Source organism: Tiliqua scincoides, chromosome 1 (genome assembly GCF_035046505.1).
Source record: "Tiliqua scincoides isolate rTilSci1 chromosome 1, rTilSci1.hap2, whole genome shotgun sequence".
Classification (NCBI taxonomy): Eukaryota; Metazoa; Chordata; class Lepidosauria; order Squamata; family Scincidae; genus Tiliqua; species Tiliqua scincoides.
In genome coordinates this window covers 116,371,012-116,391,328 of record NC_089821.1, presented here as the reverse complement: position 1 = coordinate 116,391,328, position 20,317 = coordinate 116,371,012, and the positions used below count along the sequence as shown (strand labels likewise).

At 42.4% G+C, this 20,317-nt stretch overlaps 1 protein-coding gene and 1 pseudogene across 2 annotated transcripts in view; one reads left to right on the top strand and one right to left on the bottom strand.

Annotated features, from left to right (window-relative positions):
- Window positions 1-20,317, bottom strand: part of NAB1 (NGFI-A binding protein 1) — a 44,858-nt gene that overhangs the window by 3,962 nt on the left and 20,579 nt on the right. For both annotated transcript variants that reach the window (XM_066635580.1, XM_066635571.1), the window contains exons 5-7: window positions 10,321-10,437; window positions 2,016-2,154; window positions 1,258-1,407 (exon numbers count right to left, since the gene is read on the bottom strand). In XM_066635580.1, the coding sequence (XP_066491677.1) occupies window positions 1,258-1,407; window positions 2,016-2,154; window positions 10,321-10,437 (406 nt within the window). The remainder of the gene's footprint in view (window positions 1-1,257; window positions 1,408-2,015; window positions 2,155-10,320; window positions 10,438-20,317) is intronic.
- LOC136637802 (5S ribosomal RNA) lies at window positions 3,009-3,127 on the top strand (annotated as a pseudogene).

The following is a 20,317-nucleotide window of genomic DNA, read 5'->3' as shown; positions in this document are numbered from 1 at the left end:
CTCCTACTGCTGCTTGTCATGTTGCATTGCTGGTCTCACTGCCAGGTGGCAGGAGTCTAGGGGTCCCACACATACCACTGGACACCACCTCAAGTACCACCAGTGGTATGAGTACCACTGGTTGAGAAATGCTTAACTATGGCCCTCTGTTTCATGATACATGTTCAATATGGCCCTCATTGGTGATTACTGTGAGAGTGATTCTGAGGTTCAGCATTGTTCTAGCAAAGGGGTTTCTGCACAGGGAAGCCGTCCAGCTAACCTGATCTCCTGGGCTGGTGGCAACAGATTCAGACTACTAAGATGCTTCCCAATTCGCTATGTGTCCAAATAAGGGAGAAAAGACAGCAAGAAGGGAGTGCACATGCTAACTACTAGGCTACTACTGCCCTGATCAGTATCAATTGCTAACAGTCCCTCGCTTGACCCTGACACTAGGTAACGCATGAATCAGGTACAGTCAGTTCTCTTTATATGTGAATTTGCTATCTGTGAGGGGCAGAATCGCTACCTTATTTTGTTATCCATGCCTCTGTTCTTGTTATCTTCCAGCGGCTAGTGGAAGATCTTCCGCTAGATCTTCCAGAGGCTATCGGGACCTTCAGAATGGCACCTGTGACCAGAGCAGACCCCTTTAAGATGGCCAGCAGAAGCTTCTACCAGTCATTTTAAAGGGCTCTATGCTGGTTGCAGGCGCCATTCTGAAGGTTCCTGCAGCCTTGAGAACAGCAATTTTCAACCTTTTCCAACTGAAGGCACACTGACAAGGAGCTAAAATTGTCAATTGTAAAAAAAACTGATGGTGTGCCTTGACAAGACACACCATGCTGCTGGTTGGGGGATCACATCCCCCAGTGGCCCTATTAAGAAGTGACATTCCCCCAAAGTCCCATTGAACCCCGTGGACTGTTTGTGGCACACCAATGTGCCACTGTACACTGGTTGGAAAATTTATATATATATTTATATATCCAGTCCTCTCACCACGGTACTTGCTTGGCCCTAACCCCACTGATCCCATAGGATTAACAGTTCCTTATCTGTGAATTCACTATCCGTGAGGGTTTCCAGGATCCTAATCCTAGCAGATAATGAGAACTGACTGTATAATGCTTTGTTAAGCACAGGAAAAATCACACGGAACTCTAGTTTTTGTCTTAAAAAGAGAGACATATCTGGCTTTCTTTCTTTCTTTGGAGGATCACAGAAATTCCACAAGAGGATTTATTCTTTCTACAATAAATGATAAATTCTTACCCGAGGGTTGCGACTTCGCCTCACTATTGGCATATAGCCGGCTTAAGTCACTGCAGAGGGGCTTCACTACGTGAGGTTCTCCATCTAATGAAATGTGTGGCATATGCCTGTTTGGCAGACCTGACATGCGGAGATTTAATGGCCTTTCACCTAAAAGATATTAGCACAGAGATATTCATTCAAAGATATAACCTGCATTCATGCTGAAACACGATTTTCCACCCGCTAAAGAAATAGGCCCAGTGCAATTCTTCTCTTAATGGTACTGCTCCTGTGGCTGCTTCCACATTCCCAAGGTATACGCTTAACACAACATCTCCACCCAATGCAGTTCACATGACTTGAATGGTTCTAAGCCACACCTGCAAGGGCAACCTGATCCAGCTGTTGTGGGCATGGCTCAGAAACAGCAAGTCTCCTGAACTTGCTGAGAGGGCACTGAGTGTGTTAGTAATCAAGTGGGAATCAGCATAGGAGAGTCAGCTCCCACACTGATGTCTTTGAAATCAGGACCAATTCTAGGTTTCAGAGGACTTATTTCTTATAATGCAATACCTACATGGGCCACACATTTGCAATCCACCTCTTTTTATCCTTGTGATCCTCCCCCTCCCAAAAAAATCTTTAACCACACCAAATTCCATTTTGTTGCAATTTATCAAATGTCACTATGACATCAATGTCACAGACAGTTAACAGCACTGTGAAAACAGACACCTGATGCCATCAAATAGATGCTGGGAATTACTGTACGGTACCTTGTCCATCAGCTTGATCTGTCAAACCATTGGGACTGTGCTCTTCAGAGCTTTGTCTGTAAAGGCCCGTGGAAAGGCGCCTCTCCAAACTAGCTTGGTTGCAGAGGAACTCCATCTGTTTTGCCATCATCTTCTCAGGCTGAAATGAAAGTAAACAAAAATCAATATACATGCATGCCTCCATTACTGCTACAAAATGCAGTTCTTTCACACCGACCACATGCCAAGTATGGTACAAAACAACTAAATACCATGGCCCTTGTCAGATGTCTTATAATCTAAATAAGACAGAATTGTAGAGGGAGGAGATTGACAACGAGCAGCAGAGACCAAAATTCTACTGGAGATCTCCAAATGTAAAAACAAATCCAGGAAATCAGCAAAGTTAAGAATGAGTGACTTCAACTATCCCCAAACTGATTTGGCAATGGTAAACGAGAACAGCTTGAGAAACAGTTAATATTTGTGAATGCAACAGATGTATGCTGCAAACCTTAAAGAGCATTTGGAAGCATTTGGTATAGGGCAGAAAGGACATGCTTTCATCCTAATTTTATGCTTAATTGGAAATAAGTTCCACTGAATTCTTAAGTATCTACATTGCAATCAGACAGTTGTACAGCAGTTGCCCTGGTTTCCTGTGGCTTCTAGGCCCAATTCAAGGCCTTGGTGAGGAGCCTTAAAGGCCTGTGTGTCCTGGGGCCCACATTCCTTTTAGAAGTACTGCTCTTTATGATAAAGAAAAGGTGTTCCTTGGTAAGATCCATGAGCATACTCAGCACAGCAGGACCTTCTTGAGAAGCTGGACACTTGGGATCTTCCAAGCAGTGAGCCTACCCAAGCCTGAATCTGTGCATTTTATAAAGCCTTGCAAAACGTGCACCCCCCATAGTTCAGCACAAGACCGGACAACATTAGCAACACCACACTAAGGAAGAAGTACATCTTTATTTAAAGTGCCTTCTTTCCCACTGTCTGTTTGGCATGCATGTGGTCAGGGAAACTGTTACCCTGCACATGCCCAATCTCATCTGATCTTGGAAGCTAAGCATGGTCAGGCCTGGTTAGTACTTGGATGGGAGACCGCCTGGGAATACTGGGTGCTGTAGGCTTATACCATAGTCTTTCGAGACTGAAGGTTGCCAACAATTCTGGTCAGGGAAAACAGCATCAATTCTAACAACGTGGGCCTTGAGGAGGGAGTTGGGATCCTTTGCAGTGAGGGTGCTGCAGCTGCACTGTTCTTTTCCTCACTTGGCAAAGTCAGAAGACTGTGATCATGTGAAACGCGTCAATGCTGTAGCTCCTCCCCAGATCAGAAGAAGTTATCAAAGAAGTACTCGAGGGCACTCATTAGAATGGGTCCTGTATTACTAACACAATGTCAGAAGGGACCTCACCCCCCCCCCAAAAAGAGGACCTATTTGATGGTAAACAGAGGTAGCCAAAGGCAGTCATGTGGAGAAGCATAAGAGAACATGTGCAAAGAAGGAAGAGAAAACAAAGAAAGGAAACAGAATGGGCTACCAGAAGTATCTGTTTATAGACTACTAGTTTTTAAACTACACTGGCTTCAGTAAATACACTCAGAATTATTTCTAGACCCTGTAATTTTAAGTCACACTGAATATTCTGTTTCATTCAAAGTATAAAACCCATGATCAGAGTCTCATGAAAAGGGAAAACCAAGAACAATAAAACTTGGCACACATTAACATCAAGTCTATATTCATCCCAAAGCGACAGACCTTTTTCTCAAACAATTTTAAGACCTGAGTGGTATTGAAACACACACACACACACACACACACACACACACACACACACCCCAAGAGACAAGAACATCTGCTTTAAAAAAAAATAAAAACAAAAAATGACAAATGCCAAGATTTCAGTCAGCTTTATTTTCGGAAACAGTCCCATCCAAGTTTTAAAATAATCCTAACAATCTGCCATTCTAAAAAGTGTAGGATGACAGTACATTTGTGGTGAATAATGGTGTGAAAAATTTGTCTCAAAAAAGAACAAGGATTTATCCACTACGAAGAAACAATAATTAAACAAGACATAGCAGCCTGCTAGAGGACAGTATATATGATCAATGCCAAGAGAATTCTCACACTGAATGTGATCTACTGCTCATTATTGTGACAGAGTCTCTTTTTGGGACTAAAAAGAAATAATACACATAACCTATTTTTCACATGCCTCTTTAAATAAGCCACTTAGTATCTGAACACAAATCAAAAGACAATAAACACACAATCATGGGTTGGAAAAACATTTCTTAAGTACCATCCAATCCACAAATGTTTAGCAGCTAGCCATGTGCAAGGCTGAAACAAAAAGAACTATAATTCACACATACCAGCATCACATTTATCACCACATAGGCACGAAGGAGCTTTATTAGGTTACGCATTTTGTAAGACATTTATATACCACCTTTCCTATCCTGGCAGCGAAGCTCAAGGCAGCTTCAAGGTTAAAAAAAACATTCAAAAATAAAACAGGAAACAAATCAAAAACAATAGCTAGCACAAACAGAACCAGTTAAAACATCAGCCTTCCAAAGAAAAGTACAACTCAGTCAAGCCTAGGGAGAATAAAAAGCTGTTAACTGCTATCTGGAAAACTAACAAAGAAGGAGCAGTTCTGATTTCCAGTGGAAATGAGTTCCAGAAGCTGGGTGTCACAACAGAGAAAGCCCGGTCACGAATTAGAGCCAACCAAAACTCCAGTGCAACAGAATCTTTCTAGATGCCCTCACACAAGATGCAAAGATTCATGCAAAGACAGACCATCCTTCAAGTACTTGGGTCTGAAACTTCTGAGGGCTTTCTAAGTCATCAACAGTTTGCCCAAGCTCATATAGGCAGCCAGTGTAGATGATACAGCAAGGGTGACACAGGGTCACAACCTCTGGCTCCAGCCAATAACCTAGTGACTACATTTCAACACGAACCGCAGATTCCAAACAGTGAGCAAAGAACCTCTGCTTTGTCCAGATTTAATTTCAGTTTTATTAGCTCTCATCCAGCTTACCAGCAACTCCAGACATTGATTCAGGATTTCCATAATCTCCATGGCCAATGATGAAAAGGAGAAATAGAGGTGGGTCTCATCTGCATTTTACTGACACCCAACCCCGAAACCCCAGATTACCTCCCCCAGATGCTTTATCTAAATTTCAGAAAGTATAGGAATAGAATGGAACCCTCTGGAACATCACAGGCTAACGGCTAAGGCATCAAACAGGAGCTGCCCAACACTGCCTTCTGAAATCTCCACTCTGGAAAGAACAAAGCTATCACAAAACAATGCTCTCATTCCAGCAAGGTGATCCAGAAAAGTGTTTTTCAAGGTTTGTCCTCCACTGTACCACTTCACATGGTTCACCTATTTGAAGTACCACAAGAAATAACTGGTGATGACATCATCATCAGTTACTTCTCGGTTGGGAGGCCAGATGCAATATGACAAACACCAATAACAGGCTCAAGGTGAACAGGAAGGCTTTTTCAAGCATGGAAAAGCATGCTTTGAAGCTCTGCCCATCGAGCCAAGCCTCCTAAAAGGAGTGGGTTAACTCAGAATGCGAGATCAAGGAATGGCACCAGGATGTAGGTCTCTTGTTGTCTTGTGTGCTCCCTGAAGCATTTGGTGGGCCACTGTGAGATACAGGAAGCTGGATGGGCTGTTCTTATGTTCCTACCGCTGTTTGCTGCATCACATCCCTGGTCTTGCTGCCGGACAGCAAAAGTCCAGGGGTCCTGAGAGTACTACCAGACTCCACCTAAAGTACTACTAGTGGTACCCATACCACTGATTAAGAAACACTGCTCCAGAAGGATACCAGAGCCGATGGTATTTAAGGCCATTGAGAGGTCCAGCAGAACAAACAGCGACACACTCCAGTTCCGGGCATAGGAGGAAACTTGCCTTCTTCATCTCAAAACCCAGACAGAAACCAGATTGAAAAGTATCTACTATCACTCTAGCCACCTGACATGCCACTTTATCACCCTCAGCTCTCAGGAAAACTGTCAATTTAGCTTGACAAAACTGTCAAGTGGGGAGAGAGCTTTCAAGGGTGATCATATGAAGAGCCTGAGCATCTTCCTATTCAAGAAGTCAGCCAGGGCCTTAGCAGACTCACTGGTAAAGGCAAAGTAAAATAAAATGTATAAATAAGACCAACTCAGATTTACAAACACCTGCATAATATACATAGTATGCACTTATCAAGAAGCCAGAATAAGCTGACCTAGAGGCTAGCCTAGGCTTTGCCTGTGTAATTTGAAATAAGTTTGTGATTACGTAAGTGACAAAATGTTGACCTTGTTTCTCTTGCGGGGCAATGCATTTAATAAGGACAACAATATTGGCCCACTTTATAGGGTGGTTGTAGGATTTATAAGACAATGCTTATGTACCACTTTGAATTCATAAAACATTTATTTTTCACATTTTTATATTGCCCCTTCTCCAAGGAGTCTGCGTAGTGTGCATAGTTCCTCCCCTCCTTTTGTCCTCATAAGAACATTAGAACAGCCCCACTGGATCAGGCCATAGGCCCATCTAGTCCAGCTTCCTGTATCTCACAGCGGCCCACCAAATGCCCCAGGGAGCACACCAGATAACAAGAGACCTGCATCCTGGTGCCCTCCCTTGCATCTGGCATTCTGACATAACCCATTTCTAAAATCAGGAGGTTGCGCATACACATCATGGCTTGTACCCCGTAATGGATTTTTCCTCCAGAAACTTGTCCAATCCCCTTTTAAAGGCGTCTAGGGTAGACGCCAGCACCACATCCTGTGGCAAGGAGTTCCGCAGACCGACCACACGCTGAGTAAAGAAATATTTTCTTTTGTCTGTCCTAACCCGCCCAACACTCAATTTTAGTGGATGTCCCCTGGTTCTGGTATTATGTGAGTGTAAAGAGCATCTCCCTATCCACTCTGTCCATCCCCTGCATAATTTTGTATGTCTCAATCATATCCCCCCTCAGGCATCTCTTTTCTAGGCTGAAGAGGCCCAAACGCCGTAGCCTTTCCTCATAAGGAAGGTGCCCCAGCCCCGTAATCATCTTAGTCGCTCTCTTTTGCACCTTCTCCATTTCCACTATGTCTTTTTTGAGATGCGGCGACCAGAACTGGACACAATACTCCAGGTGTGGCCTTACCATCGATTTGTACAACGGCATTATAATACTAGCCATTTTGTTCTCAATACCCTTCCTAATGATCCCAAGCATAGAATTGGCCTTCTTCACTGCTGCCGCACATTGGGTCGACACTTTCATCGACCTGTCCACCACCACCCCAAGATCTCTCTCCTGATCTGTCACAGACAGCTCAGAACCCATCAGCCTATATCTAAAGTTTTGATTTTTTGCCCCAATGTGCATGACTTTACACTTACTGACATTGAAGCGCATCTGCCATTTTGCTGCCCATTCTGCCAGTCTGGAGAGATCCTTCTGGAGCTCCTCACAATCACTTCTGGTCTTCACCACTCGGAAAAGTTTGGTGTCGTCTGCAAACTTAGCCACTTCACTGCTCAACCCTGTCTCCAGGTCATTTATGAAGAGGTTGAAAAGCACCGGTCCCAGGACAGATCCTTGGGGCACACCGCTTTTCACCTCTCTCCATTGTGAAAATTGCCCATTGACACCCACTCTCTGTTTCCTGGCCTTCAACCAGTTCTCAATCCATGGGAGGACCTGTCCTCTAATTCCCTGACTGTGGAGTTTTTTCAGTAGCCTTTGGTGAGGGACCGTGTCAAACGCCTTCTGAAAGTCCAGATATATAATGTCCACTGGTTCTCCCAAATCCACATGCCTATTGACCTTTTCAAAGAATTCTATAAGGTTTGTGAGGCAAGACTTACCCTTACAGAAGCCATGCTGATTCTCCCTCAGCAAGGCCTGTTCATCTATGTGTTTTGAGATCCTATCTTTGATGAGGCATTCCACCATCTTACCCGGTATGGATGTTAGGCTGACCGGCCTATAGTTTCCCGGGTCCCCCCTCTTTCCCTTTTTAAAAATAGGCGTGACATTTGCTATCCTCCAATCTTCTGGCACCGTGGCCGTTTTGAGGGACAAGTTGCATACCTTAGTCAAGAGGTCTGCAACTTCATTCTTCAATTCCTTAATAACTCTTGGGTGGATGCCATCAGGGCCCGGTGACTTATTGATCTTTAATTTATCAATGAGGTCTGAAACATGTTCTCTTTTAACCTCTATGTGACTTAACTCCTCGGTCAGGAGGGGCCGTTCGGGCAGCGGTATCTGCCCGAGGTCTTCTGCCGTGAAGACAGATGCAAAGAACTCATTTAATTTCTCTGCCATCTCTAAGTCTCCTTTTATCTCCCTTTCCCTCCCTCACCATCCAGAGGGCCAACCGCTTCTCTGGCGGGTTTCCTGCTTCTAACATATTTGAAGAAGCTTTTATTATTCCCCTTAATGTTGCCGGCCATGCGTTCCTCATAGTCTCGCTTGGCCTCCCGTATCACCTTCTTACATTTCTTTTGCCACAGTTTATGTTCCTTTTTATTCTCCTCATTAGGGCAAGACTTCCATTTACGGAAGGAAGCTTCCTTGCCCTTCACAGCCTCTCTAACTTGGCTGTAGCCATGCGGGCACTCTCCTGGATTTAGTGGAACCCTTCTTTCCACTTCTTTTTTAGTGGAACCCTCACAACAACCCTGTGAGGTGAGAGATAGTGATTAGCCTAAGGTCATCCAGGAAGCTTCATGACTAAGCAGGGATCTGAACCTACATCTTCCAGGTCTAAGTCCAACTGCTGAACGATTATACCATCCTACGTTGATACATAACTACCAAGTAACATACTACTACCTCATAACAGCTTGTTTATCCATTTTCATTTTCCTAAGACTTCACAGCACAGTGACATCAAAGGGCAAAACCCAAGCTTAAGAATGACAGCAAAGGAAGGATTCCACATTTGTTCCATTAGATGAACATCCACCCCCTCTCAAAATGAAGAACCTCACTCACCTCCAACACATGAAGGTGAAGTTACAGTGATACTGCCTGGCCATTTCAAGAGATAAATCCCACATGAGGTCAAGCTGACCTCTCAAACTGCAGACAGTGAGAAATATTTGCCGTGTATTTTTATGCACAAAAGATGCATTACAAAATGAAGCATTTTACAAGGGCATGCAGTCTATTTAGTTGTAAACCAATTATATTCTTGGGATACACGTAATGCATCTGAGCCAGCTCACATACCCACCAATTTTATGCTTGCCATTAAAAACCATACACCACAAGCAACAATGGAGAGGTCATAGGCCAATGGCAGCTACAGCATGCACTCTGCATGCGTGAGGCCATTACACAGTAAAGGATCTGGAGTAGATGGGAAAGACCTCTATATCAGGCCTTGGGGAGTTGCTCCCAGAGTAAAGAATACTGAGCTACACAGACCTGCGGTTTGATGGGAAGGTTCAAATTTTTCAAATAAGGTTATTGCAAAGAAAAGAAAAAATATATACCCACGCTGTCGCAAAGTCAGTCTTGGGTTCAATATAGCAGCTACAGTCTTGGTTCAAGAGTCTATCTAGGGTTCAAGTCATATGTGTAAAGACAGAAGATGTAGGAAAAAAATATAATTAGGTTGTTTTTGAAAGTCTGAAGCCAACTTAAAAAAACCTTTCATCCAAAGGGATTCCAGAATGACATGCAATATGTCCACCTGTGGCTTGCCATGTTCATGAAACTGGTGTGCCAGTTGGAAAAGTCATCTATCTACCTGTAACTAAATCTGTAACTTAGCTGAAGACTGCAGGCTTGCAATACACTCACATGTGGCACTACTGAACATGTACCTCATCTCTGTACTGCCTAAACACATTGGTTTTATGAAGCACGTGTGCGCGTGCACGCACGCGCACACACACACACACACACACACACACACCCTCCTCCAATGCTGGCTGTTTCACTTATTTCCTTAACCTTCACATTTAAATGCTTCAAGAAACACCCAAGGCTAAAACATCCGACTCGCCGCTCCAATCACTGAATTCACATTTATCTCTCTCCATCCCAGTTTAAACAATCTTCATTTGCCTACAACAAATGCATGTGAAGCTGTATGTAGTAATCTTTTATAATGACTCCATGAGTCATACACCCACATTAAAAGTGACACTATCACAGCAAGGTCAAAGCACCTCTTAAACTGCAAGACTGAAACAACATGTCCTGGAAGGAAAAGTGGAACTGTTCAGAAACAAACACAGGAGAGGCAGCTTATTTGTTTACCTGTGAGCCAAGTGCCGCCAGCTCTTCACACTTTCCTTTTGATAATGCGTGTTGTATTTTGACTGAATCCTGCTGGTAAAAGCTCTGGACTGCGTCCTGGAAATCAGGAAAGCCATCCTGTGAATACCAACAGGGAGAAAATGAGATGTGACCTGATCAGAACATATATATTTTTAAGACAAAAGGGTGTTCCTTTTTCCAAACATTAAAATGCCACTACAGGTAACAGTAGAAAAACAAAAGGTATTTAATAGGCTCATTCTGAAATTAAGCAGTAGAAGAAGAATGGAATATGACTTTAAGATTCAAAAATTGCAAAAATTGCAAAATTGCAAAGATTGCAAATGTAGGCTGCTCTAGCTAAATTTATTTTAATGTCAATCTTGAACATTCACATGGTCTGACTTGAGCAAGTTCACTGAATACAGGCGGCCCCATATCTGCAGGGGTTTTGTTCCAGGGACCTCCTTCAGATATGGAAACCGTGGGTATAGGGGTCACCTGCATGATAATAACCTCCCCATGTGCTCGTCACTGTACCTTTGTTCTATACAGAAGCACTAGCAGTGCAGGTGTTGAACAATCTTCCTTAACTGAAGAGATAAACATGCAGGCAATCAGCCTGCACGATACAGACAGTCTAACAGGAAGTAGGAACTTCTGCTTTGCATTAGTCACCCTCTAGCATACAGGCTAGTTGCCTGCATGTTCAGCTCTTCGATTAAGGAAGATTGTTCAACACCTGCACTGCAAGCAATTCCAAATGAAACAAAAGTGCAGTAATGGGCGCATGGGGAATATGATGGGTATGCCATGATGGTATGTCCAACCTCTTGAGTTTAGAGGGGCACTACCTCAGAATGACAGATGCGAGGGAGGGCACTGGGATGCAAGTCTCCTCCTGTCTTGTGTGCTCCTTGAGACATCTGGTGGGCCACGTGAGATACAAGAGGCTGGACTAGATGGGCTTTTGGCCTGATCCAGCTGGACTTTTCTTATGTTCTTATTTCTGCAAAGGTCTTGGGGTATTAATTTGCATATCAGAAGCAGCACACAGCTTGAAATTAATGTTTCTAATCCAGTGTATGTTTTCTTTTTGCATGTACTCCAGTTTTATATTACAGAAAATATTATTCCGTTAACCTTACAGTTTTGAAACAAAACCATTTTGCCTTTTTTCACTCATTTTCCCCCCTCATTGTACATTCTTTTTAAGTGCAGTATTTGTTGGACATATTTTTAAAAATATACGTTACAAAAGAAAAGCAGCAAAATAACTTATACACTATTAGTGGTAGCTAAACATGTTTTCACCCTGCCCACAAGGGGGGATTTCAAGAAGCAACCCTCGCCAACTTTTTCTGCGTTGCCACTTGAAAGGGAAAAAAATACATATACTGTATTGATGAAAGGAATAGTGGGGATATAGAGCTTTTGCCAGCTGAATGGTCTTCTCTCTCCATTCCTACTTATGGTCCAAGAAACACATGTATGCACAAACACACACAGCTTCAATGCAACTTGGCTGTTCTTAAAGCAATTTCTTAGAGCAGATGTTCCCAGGCCCACAGATACTCTTTTCCCCTCCACCAACACTTCTCCTACATGCACACCAGATTGCAATGCTTCTGTTCTTTTGATCTGCAGGGAAAGAGAGAAAGAAATCCCACACTCTCCCTTTTCAACCCTGCTTGGCACTGTCGTAGGTGGGCCTTTACCCCCCTCTCTTCTTCTTTTCTTTCTTTCTCCCACTCTACCTAGTGCTGACATTAACTCAGAGCCTTTTTTCCCCCTTCCATCCCTTCAATTTCCCTGCAGGGCCCTTACTCCCACCCAGCCTTTCAAGTTTCACATTCTCTCCAACTTCCCTCCACTTCTGTTAGGGCTGCCATTCACTTTCACGATAACTTTATACTGCTAGTCCACAGGAGGGCAAGATAGCAGCTCCCCCCTCCCACCAAGACAAACACCTCTTCCTTCTCCCGCTGCCAACACTATATTTGGAAAGGAAACCCTTTCGCACGCAGTTTCAGTGCAAGATGATAGTACTGATGAAAGCAGATGCCTCATTAAACCATCAATGATTTGATTTGCTTTCTCAATAGCTCTTTCAGGGGCACTGGTGCCACTGACTCAGAGGTGACAAAAAAGGCAGGGACACCCACACTAAGTCCACAGTAAACCCCTCCAGAGAACAAGAAAGTTGCATACTGAACTGGGAGGGTGGCACCTTTGGTCTATAATACTGCTGTGTTTTTTTTTAAAATTCAGAATGCATTTTGGGACCTCACAACAGTTCATTAATAATAACTACCGAATCCAAGGCTAACTCTGGTTCACTGCATTCCTTCTCCCACCCACTCTACTCCCATAGCCTGTCATTTTCCAGGAATTCCCTCCCCCTTCTCCCTATATGCTTTCCTCCCACAGTTTACCCACCCACTCTATCAACAAAAGAGGAAGGTTGCATGGGGAAAGCGAAAGACTTTCACAGGTAATTGGATGTAATTTGTGATTTTCTTTCCCCTGCTTTGTATCGCCTATGCAAAACTCATTGCTCCTGCGGAGACAAGATTTACAATGGTGGCTAGCTGGAACCAGGCAGTCTGTAGGTTTGCCCACACAGCTCTGCTAAGGCACCTCAATCTTGACATGAAAAAAAACCTCTTATTATACTGAAAAATCATTTCACATCATGCCTCAGGCAATCATTTCCACCTGTGAAAAAGAGATGTTAAATGCCTGAAAAGATCAAAATGGCTGTGTTTCACACCCACTACTGTGGAAGGGTAGAGGACTGACATGGTGGAGTGGGAGTCAAGGTAGTGACAATCTGGGTTCTTGAATTTCAGTCCTGACCTATGTAAATGAATCAGTGAAACAAGTGAAAAAATAGCATCAGATATCCAAGTAAGAGCAGCCAAGGTATAAATCATGGGCAAATGAAGGGAAGTCTTACTTCAGGCTGCTATTACCACTTAAACTTTTTTTAAAACCACCTGTCAAAATGGGATGCATGTTCCCAGTCTGATTTGAAAGACAGCCTGGAGTATCCAAGTTACAAGACCTCAATGAGGAAAAAAAAAACTTCCCTTGTTTTTCTCTTTTACAAAAGTCCTTAATTTTGACTGCTGCCACCAGCTGTGATAAGATAATCAATTAAATCCCCTGAACGCTCAGTCTCTCAGCAACGTGTTTCTTGGGGCACTCTCTTACTTCCCTAGTCTTCACCTCCTATGTAAATATTGTAGTTCTTTAAGTAGTCGCAGAAACAAGCCAACATCTACATTGGTAACATCTGAAAAGGGAGAAGTATGGAATAAATACTACTTTCTGTTCCTGATTATTTATATACTATGCAGTTGATGGAATTCCCTATAGTCAAAATTCAACCCATAAGTGTTCAGAATCCATTAAGTCCAGTCCACAAGAATAAGACAGTCCATCTATAGCTCTCCACCTTTCCTTTTATTCTTCCCTCAAAGGCAAATTACATGTACATATCTCTTCCCAGACTTTCCTTATTTCTAGAACCTCCTAGAAAGTTTTCCCCAAATTTCCGCTTTGCAGAGGCAATTCAGAGCCAAGGCCCAAACCTCAGAGACTACGGCTGCAACTCTATGCACACTTTCCTAAGAGTAAGCCCCACTAAGCACAGTGGGACTTCCTTGTTAGTAAACATGCATAGGATTGTGCTTTAGGAGACTCAAATTTTAAACCCAGAAGTGTGCAACATATATAGTGAAGCCACAAATGACATATTTGTGACGGAGAAACATATCACCACATGACTCTTTTACAATAGTACCCAGGGTACTGTATAAAAACAGCACAATAAAGTAGTCAAAACAAAGCTCACTGAAAATTTCTCTTCAGACTTCCCATAGTGATTGCCCTTCCCCCACTACTCTTCTCAGGACCTTGGACTATCAATTCATGTACTCCCAATACCCACCCTTCCATCCCCATGTTTGTTTAGGCCTAAGAGAAAGCCATAGTTTCCCACATTAAGAACAAACCCTGGAGAGCTATGTGCTCTCTCCACTTTCCCATCCTATACCCCCTCTGCTCCTGTTGGTAGGAATCTCTCTTTCAAGGTCAGAAACTGTGGTTTAACTCTGGCTTTTAAATCAGAATGTGAAACCAGAGTTTGAAGGTAGCTTCATGTTCACAGAGTTCAATCATTTACAGTTTTGAACAAGCCACAGCACCATGATTTAAAGAAAACAGGTTTCCTAGCCATGCAAGCAAAACAGCTCTCAAGGGTGCATTATGAGAATACTTTGTTCTCTGGTTTCTCACAACATCTGAACTAACACAAAACTTCCATTTTCCTTTTAAATCCCCTGTGGTCTAAGACAAGTATATAACAGGAAGTATACTGTGGAATAGATCATATCTCAGCTGTCCTTGCTGTAATTCAGAACCCTAAGTGTATTCAGGACTCTCTACAAACTATGGAAAATAAAATTCTATGAATGAATGTTTAAGGCTGTGTCCAATGCCATCATGGACATTATGAAGCTGCTATATATGTACTAAATCAAACCACTGGTCCATCTAATCCTATACCACTGCATCTTGGGCTTTCCAAGGTGCCAAGCAGAGGTTTTTTTAAATCTATATACTAATCAAGAGTACTTTTAATTGGATATGCCAGGGAATGAACCTGGATACAAAGCACAGGTCCAGCCTTTTTATACACAGATTTGACTCAACACAAATGGCCACTGCAAATGAGAAGGAATGCTGATCAATGGAGAAGGGAACAAAAATGCATCCCTTTAGTTTAAAAAAACTGCTTTTCTTACTATTGTAGAGAGACAGTCATGCAAGCGATCATTCCATTCTTCAGCTGAGCCAGGCAAAGGCAGGGGGTCCTTTGCATTTCTAATTGCTGACAGCCTCTCTACAACAGTAAGAAAAGCTGTTTTTAAACCACAACTGTAAGGGGATGCAGTTATTTTTTTAAACTGTTTTTATTTAACACATTTTATGGTATCAGCAGGGAGTCCCAGAATCAAACCCCTATGGATGTCGAGGCAAGACCTTATTAGGAGCAATGGAGGGGCAAGAAACCTGGGTCTTTAAATCTATTTTTCCAGCGTTCTTTTTATCCATGGATTTTTTAAAAATCCACTAGGGGTTCTGGAATGAAACCCTAATGGATAACAAGGGATAACCTGTATATGTCCTGCCACTGCTATGGCCCTTCCAAACGATCACTGCCAAAGAAGGATTCATGGATGTAGTACCTAACAAAAGGATTCCAAGAGGTAGATACCAAATATCTAAAGCTTATTTATTCTAAATACCCAAATATTACATTTCCAGCTGGATACTGGTACTGCAATTATAGGGGGGAATCATTTAAATTAGCACATAAAGTGGCCAGTTGCCAGCCATTAGGAGCCTGGCAAATTCAAAATTGTGTCTTTTTGGATCTATTTCAAATTACATTAATAATTATAAGCTGTTGAAAAGGACCAATAAATTGAAGTGCATCCAGGAAATGTATGGAGGGGAAATATCAGATTTTGCTTAGCTACAAAATATATGTGCTGGGGTAGCAAATGCAAGCTAGGAACTCTAAAAATGGATTTGTGATGGTTGCTTACTTTTAAAATTGCAGTAAATGTGGTAATGGAGACCTGACTATTTATGAATATCCTGAATACTAGCTGTAGAAGGGGGAAGTGGGGACAACAGCAGGGAAGGGCTGCTGTCTGCATGCCCCACTTGTGGGTTTCCCAGAGGCATCTGACTGGCCACTGAGAGGAACTGGATGTGAGACATTGACAGACTGTTGGCCTGACCTAGCAGGGCTCTTTTTACGTTCTTAAATGTTTAGAACAAATAAGCATTTAACATTTTGTATCCTAAACTTTAATATAGCATTTCCATTAATGGAATGGTCCCACTTCTATAGGACTAAATCATGGCCTTTTCTTAAATGGGGAAACATTAAAACAACACCCACCCACACAGACAGAATTTCCAAATGCCCTTAGGGACCTTGACTAACCCATTAAGAATTTTGCAAGTCTTGTTTAAGAAAATGTTTCCCTCACTGCTTTTTCACCTTTCTTTGAATGCAGGAAAAAAAATACCCTCAGAACAACACACTAATAAAACAGAAATATGCGTATTGTAAGAATATCAAATTAAAGACACAAAATTTTTGCATCAAAACAAACTATTTCCTAACATGGTAATGAGACTGGAAATGTATGCAGGTGATTGAGTTTACCACCACCACAGCAAAATAGCTACTTTCCTACTGCATATCTAACTCCAACACAATGGACCAGTGACAGTAATGCTAGCAGCCTACCCACTGGAGCCTGCAATCAGCCTTACACAAAATAATGTCACCAATCTTGCAAAAATGATCTGACTTTGCTGCAGCACACAATTGGAACAGGCTTAAAAAACACTTTCTGTTTAATTTTGAGTTTTCCTACTATAGCCATGTCCTGAGAAATAGTAGCACATTCTGCATGCCTAAGGAGTAGTCTGGAGGACTTCTACTTCTTGTGCAACAACTCCTCCAACCCATGACTAAGACCTTTAGAAACTGAGGGGGTTGTTTTAAAGGATGTCAGAGATATGGCATGGGAGTAATGGTCCTGCTATTCAAACAATACACACATAAAAAAATCTCACAGGATACACTGCTGGGTACCCCTAAAGTAGCTCTTATAAGAGCAGTTCAGTAGAATTAACCATTCAGAGAGGCTGTACCATGTCTTTGAATATATATATATATATATATATATATATATATATATATTTTAAATCCCTTGCAAAAACAAATCTTCAAAGAAAATCTTGATCATAATTTGTGCAATTCTGGTTTAGTGTCCTAGTGCCTGTACCACTCTTAGATTCAATTCTGCACTGCTCCTTTAAACACTCACAGAAACAAAATATTAAGGATTAATAAAGATATTTCCATGAGCTTGCTATTTAAGGTCTTGTTAAACAGGCACTTAATTATGCAATTTGTCCTGATAGGGATTTAGGTTTAATTCTAAATAGCAAGGGGCGGGGAACATGAAATGGAGCAAAACTATGACAGGTAGTAGTATGGCTTTAGTAGTTTACTGTGCTATGCAGGTGTGGCTCAGCCATGAGGCTGGTTGAACCTCTCACCTCAGGGAACAGATTGGGGGAGGTGGAAAACTGACACGGAATTTTCTAGTCTGCTGTCACCCATATGCCCCATTCTCTTCTTTTACAGCCAGAGCACATGAGGAGGATGAGAAGAGTTTACCACTTTCTTCTCCAGCTTCACCACTGTGTGCAATGAAGTGACCAGTGGAGAGAACACTGGGAGATGTTCCACTCACTCCTGGGATTCTCCTGGCTCAGCCACTCCTGGCTGAGCTACAAAAAGAGGTGATGGAGAGGGAGCAGGATGAAGATGGTAAGGGGATGCTGTAGGAGAGGGTGTGTGCATATGCTGGCATGGGTGGGCAGTGGAATGCAAGAGTTGGTTCAGGTAGTGGATTGCCTTGGACTACCCCTGCCACTTTTGATCTCAGTCACACCTTTTTTAAACAAACAAAAAAACTTTTACTGAAAGCCAAATTCTATTTGGGGGAGGACTGCAACTGGGATAAAAATCTTCAATAGGAGCAAACTATTAAAGACCCTCTAACTTCCTCTGAAATTTGCTTGGTTTCATCATCTGTCCATTCCCACCTGCTATTTATAATTCAACTTAAGCCCCAATGAAGGAAGTTACACAATACAGCAGAGATTCCCAAACTGGGGCATCAAAGCCCTGTCTCTGCCCCCATAAAGGGCAGAGGGAGGGCAAAGACAGCAATGAGACTGCTGCAATTGCACTGCTGCGGGGGGGGGGGGGGTTGAAGGGTTTTTTTTTTTTTTACCTTAGCTGAAGCTGTGCTGGCCTTTTGGGGAATCTGGGAAGCCTGGACCCTCTGCAGGGATCTCCACGCCTCCAAACTTTTGAAAATAATTGTAAAAATGGGCACTTTTCACAACAAAAACAGGTAGTGTCTTTCAATGAGACTTCCTCCCCTTCCCACCAAGTAAAAACAGAGCCATGCCATGTGGTTGGCAAGCATGATCTCTACAAACTGCCTTCCTCCCTGGGCTACTGCAGCCAATTGTAAGGCAAAAACCCCCCTTGAGCTCCTTCTCCTGCCCTCCCTCAGCCACAGATAAAATGATCATGCGTTCCTTCCTATCAGAGAGCCCAGTCCTGCATCCCCTCCTGCTCACGTTAACGGTCGGAATGCTGGTCACATGAGATTTTTACACCGTGTAAAGAGTAAGCAAGCACACCCAGACACAGGCAGACCCGAGTCTGCATGCATGGAAATGGGTTCTGAGTCAGGGGGCCTCTGACTCGAGTGTTTTTCAGAGTCTACCACACGTGCATCATGAGTCAAAAAGTCACCGAAAAACGCACATTTTCATGACTAGAGTCCGAGTCACTGACTCGAGTTCCCATCCCTGGTAACTAGATCCTGTGTCATCTGTATAACTGAAGAAAAAAAAATTTTTCTACCTCCCTGGATACGGTTTCCTCATAATGTTGTAATCAGTTAGATAAGAAAGCATATTTCCAAAAGATTTATAGTGGTTACTTTCTGTGCATTGTCACCTATGATTAGGAAGATTTGGACAACAAAACGCAGTCCACTATTTGAAAATTGCAAAATTATTCCACCTCTATAACCACTAAAACAAAATCATTTATGTTATAGATGCACAATATTCCAGAGCAGGACGAGTCTTCCACTCAAGCCATTGTTCAACTCAGGGATTTTCAAACTTTTTCATCTCACAGCACACTGCCAAGGTACTAAAATTGTCACAGCACAGCGTTTGTTTTTTGACAACTGACAAATTGATCTGTGAGATCTACTTATACTCGAGTATCTATGGTACATTCGAATTGATGTTTTTTCTCTGTGTTGAATTTCTGCTTGGCTTTTATTTTCTCATTCAGCAGCAATCCTATCAACACATAAGGGCTCCCTCATCTGCAAGAGCTTTTCCATTCATTTCAGTGGAGAGGAACCTCTACGCATGCACCAGGTCAGTTATGCATGCATGAATGCCACTCTCCCTCAAGGGCGTCAGCCAATTTGAGGCTACTTTGCTGGAAATACTTTAAAAATGAAATAAATAAAAATTGCCAATCCATGTATTCTCTCTGAACTTGTGGCTTCACGTGTTTCTTGTCACCGTCATCCTTCAAATATCTGAATTACTTCTACAAAGCTTTGCATCAACTGGATAATTTAAAAATTCATTATATATTCTGAAGGAATTTTTAGTTTGGACACATACACAACTCTCTAATGGCCCAAGCCTATCCAACTTTCCAACACTGGGGCAGCTGCAATGCAGCCCCAAGGTAAGGGAACAAATGTTCCCATACCTTGAGGAGGCCTCCAAGACTGCATCCCCAACACTGGAAGTAGTGCATACCCCATAGGCACAGCAGCACTGGCACTGCAAAATTGGATAGGATTGGGCCCTAAATCAGTGGTTCTCACACATTTAGCACCTGGACTCACTTTCTAGAATCAGAATCTGTCAGGACCCACCAAAAGTGATGTCATAACTGGAAGTGACATCATCAAGCAGGAAAATTTTTAACAATTCTAGGCTACAATCCTACCCACAGTTACCCAGGAGTAAGTCCCATTTACTCTCTTTGTTAAAAGAATATACATAGTAGCTTGTTAAAAGAACAGGTATGTAACATTTCCCCAAATGCAGCCACATACAATGGTAGCATCAAGTCTAATCTATTAAAAATAAAATACTGAAATGAATGGGGACCCACCTGAAATTGGCTTGCAACCTACCTAGTGGGTCCCAACCCATAGTTTGAGAAACACTGCTCTAAATATATTCTTTGTCTTATACAAGTAACTATTCGCAATTTTTTTTATTTTACAGATTTAATACTCCATTTTTTTTAATTCCAGAAGGGAAGCACAGAGTAGTT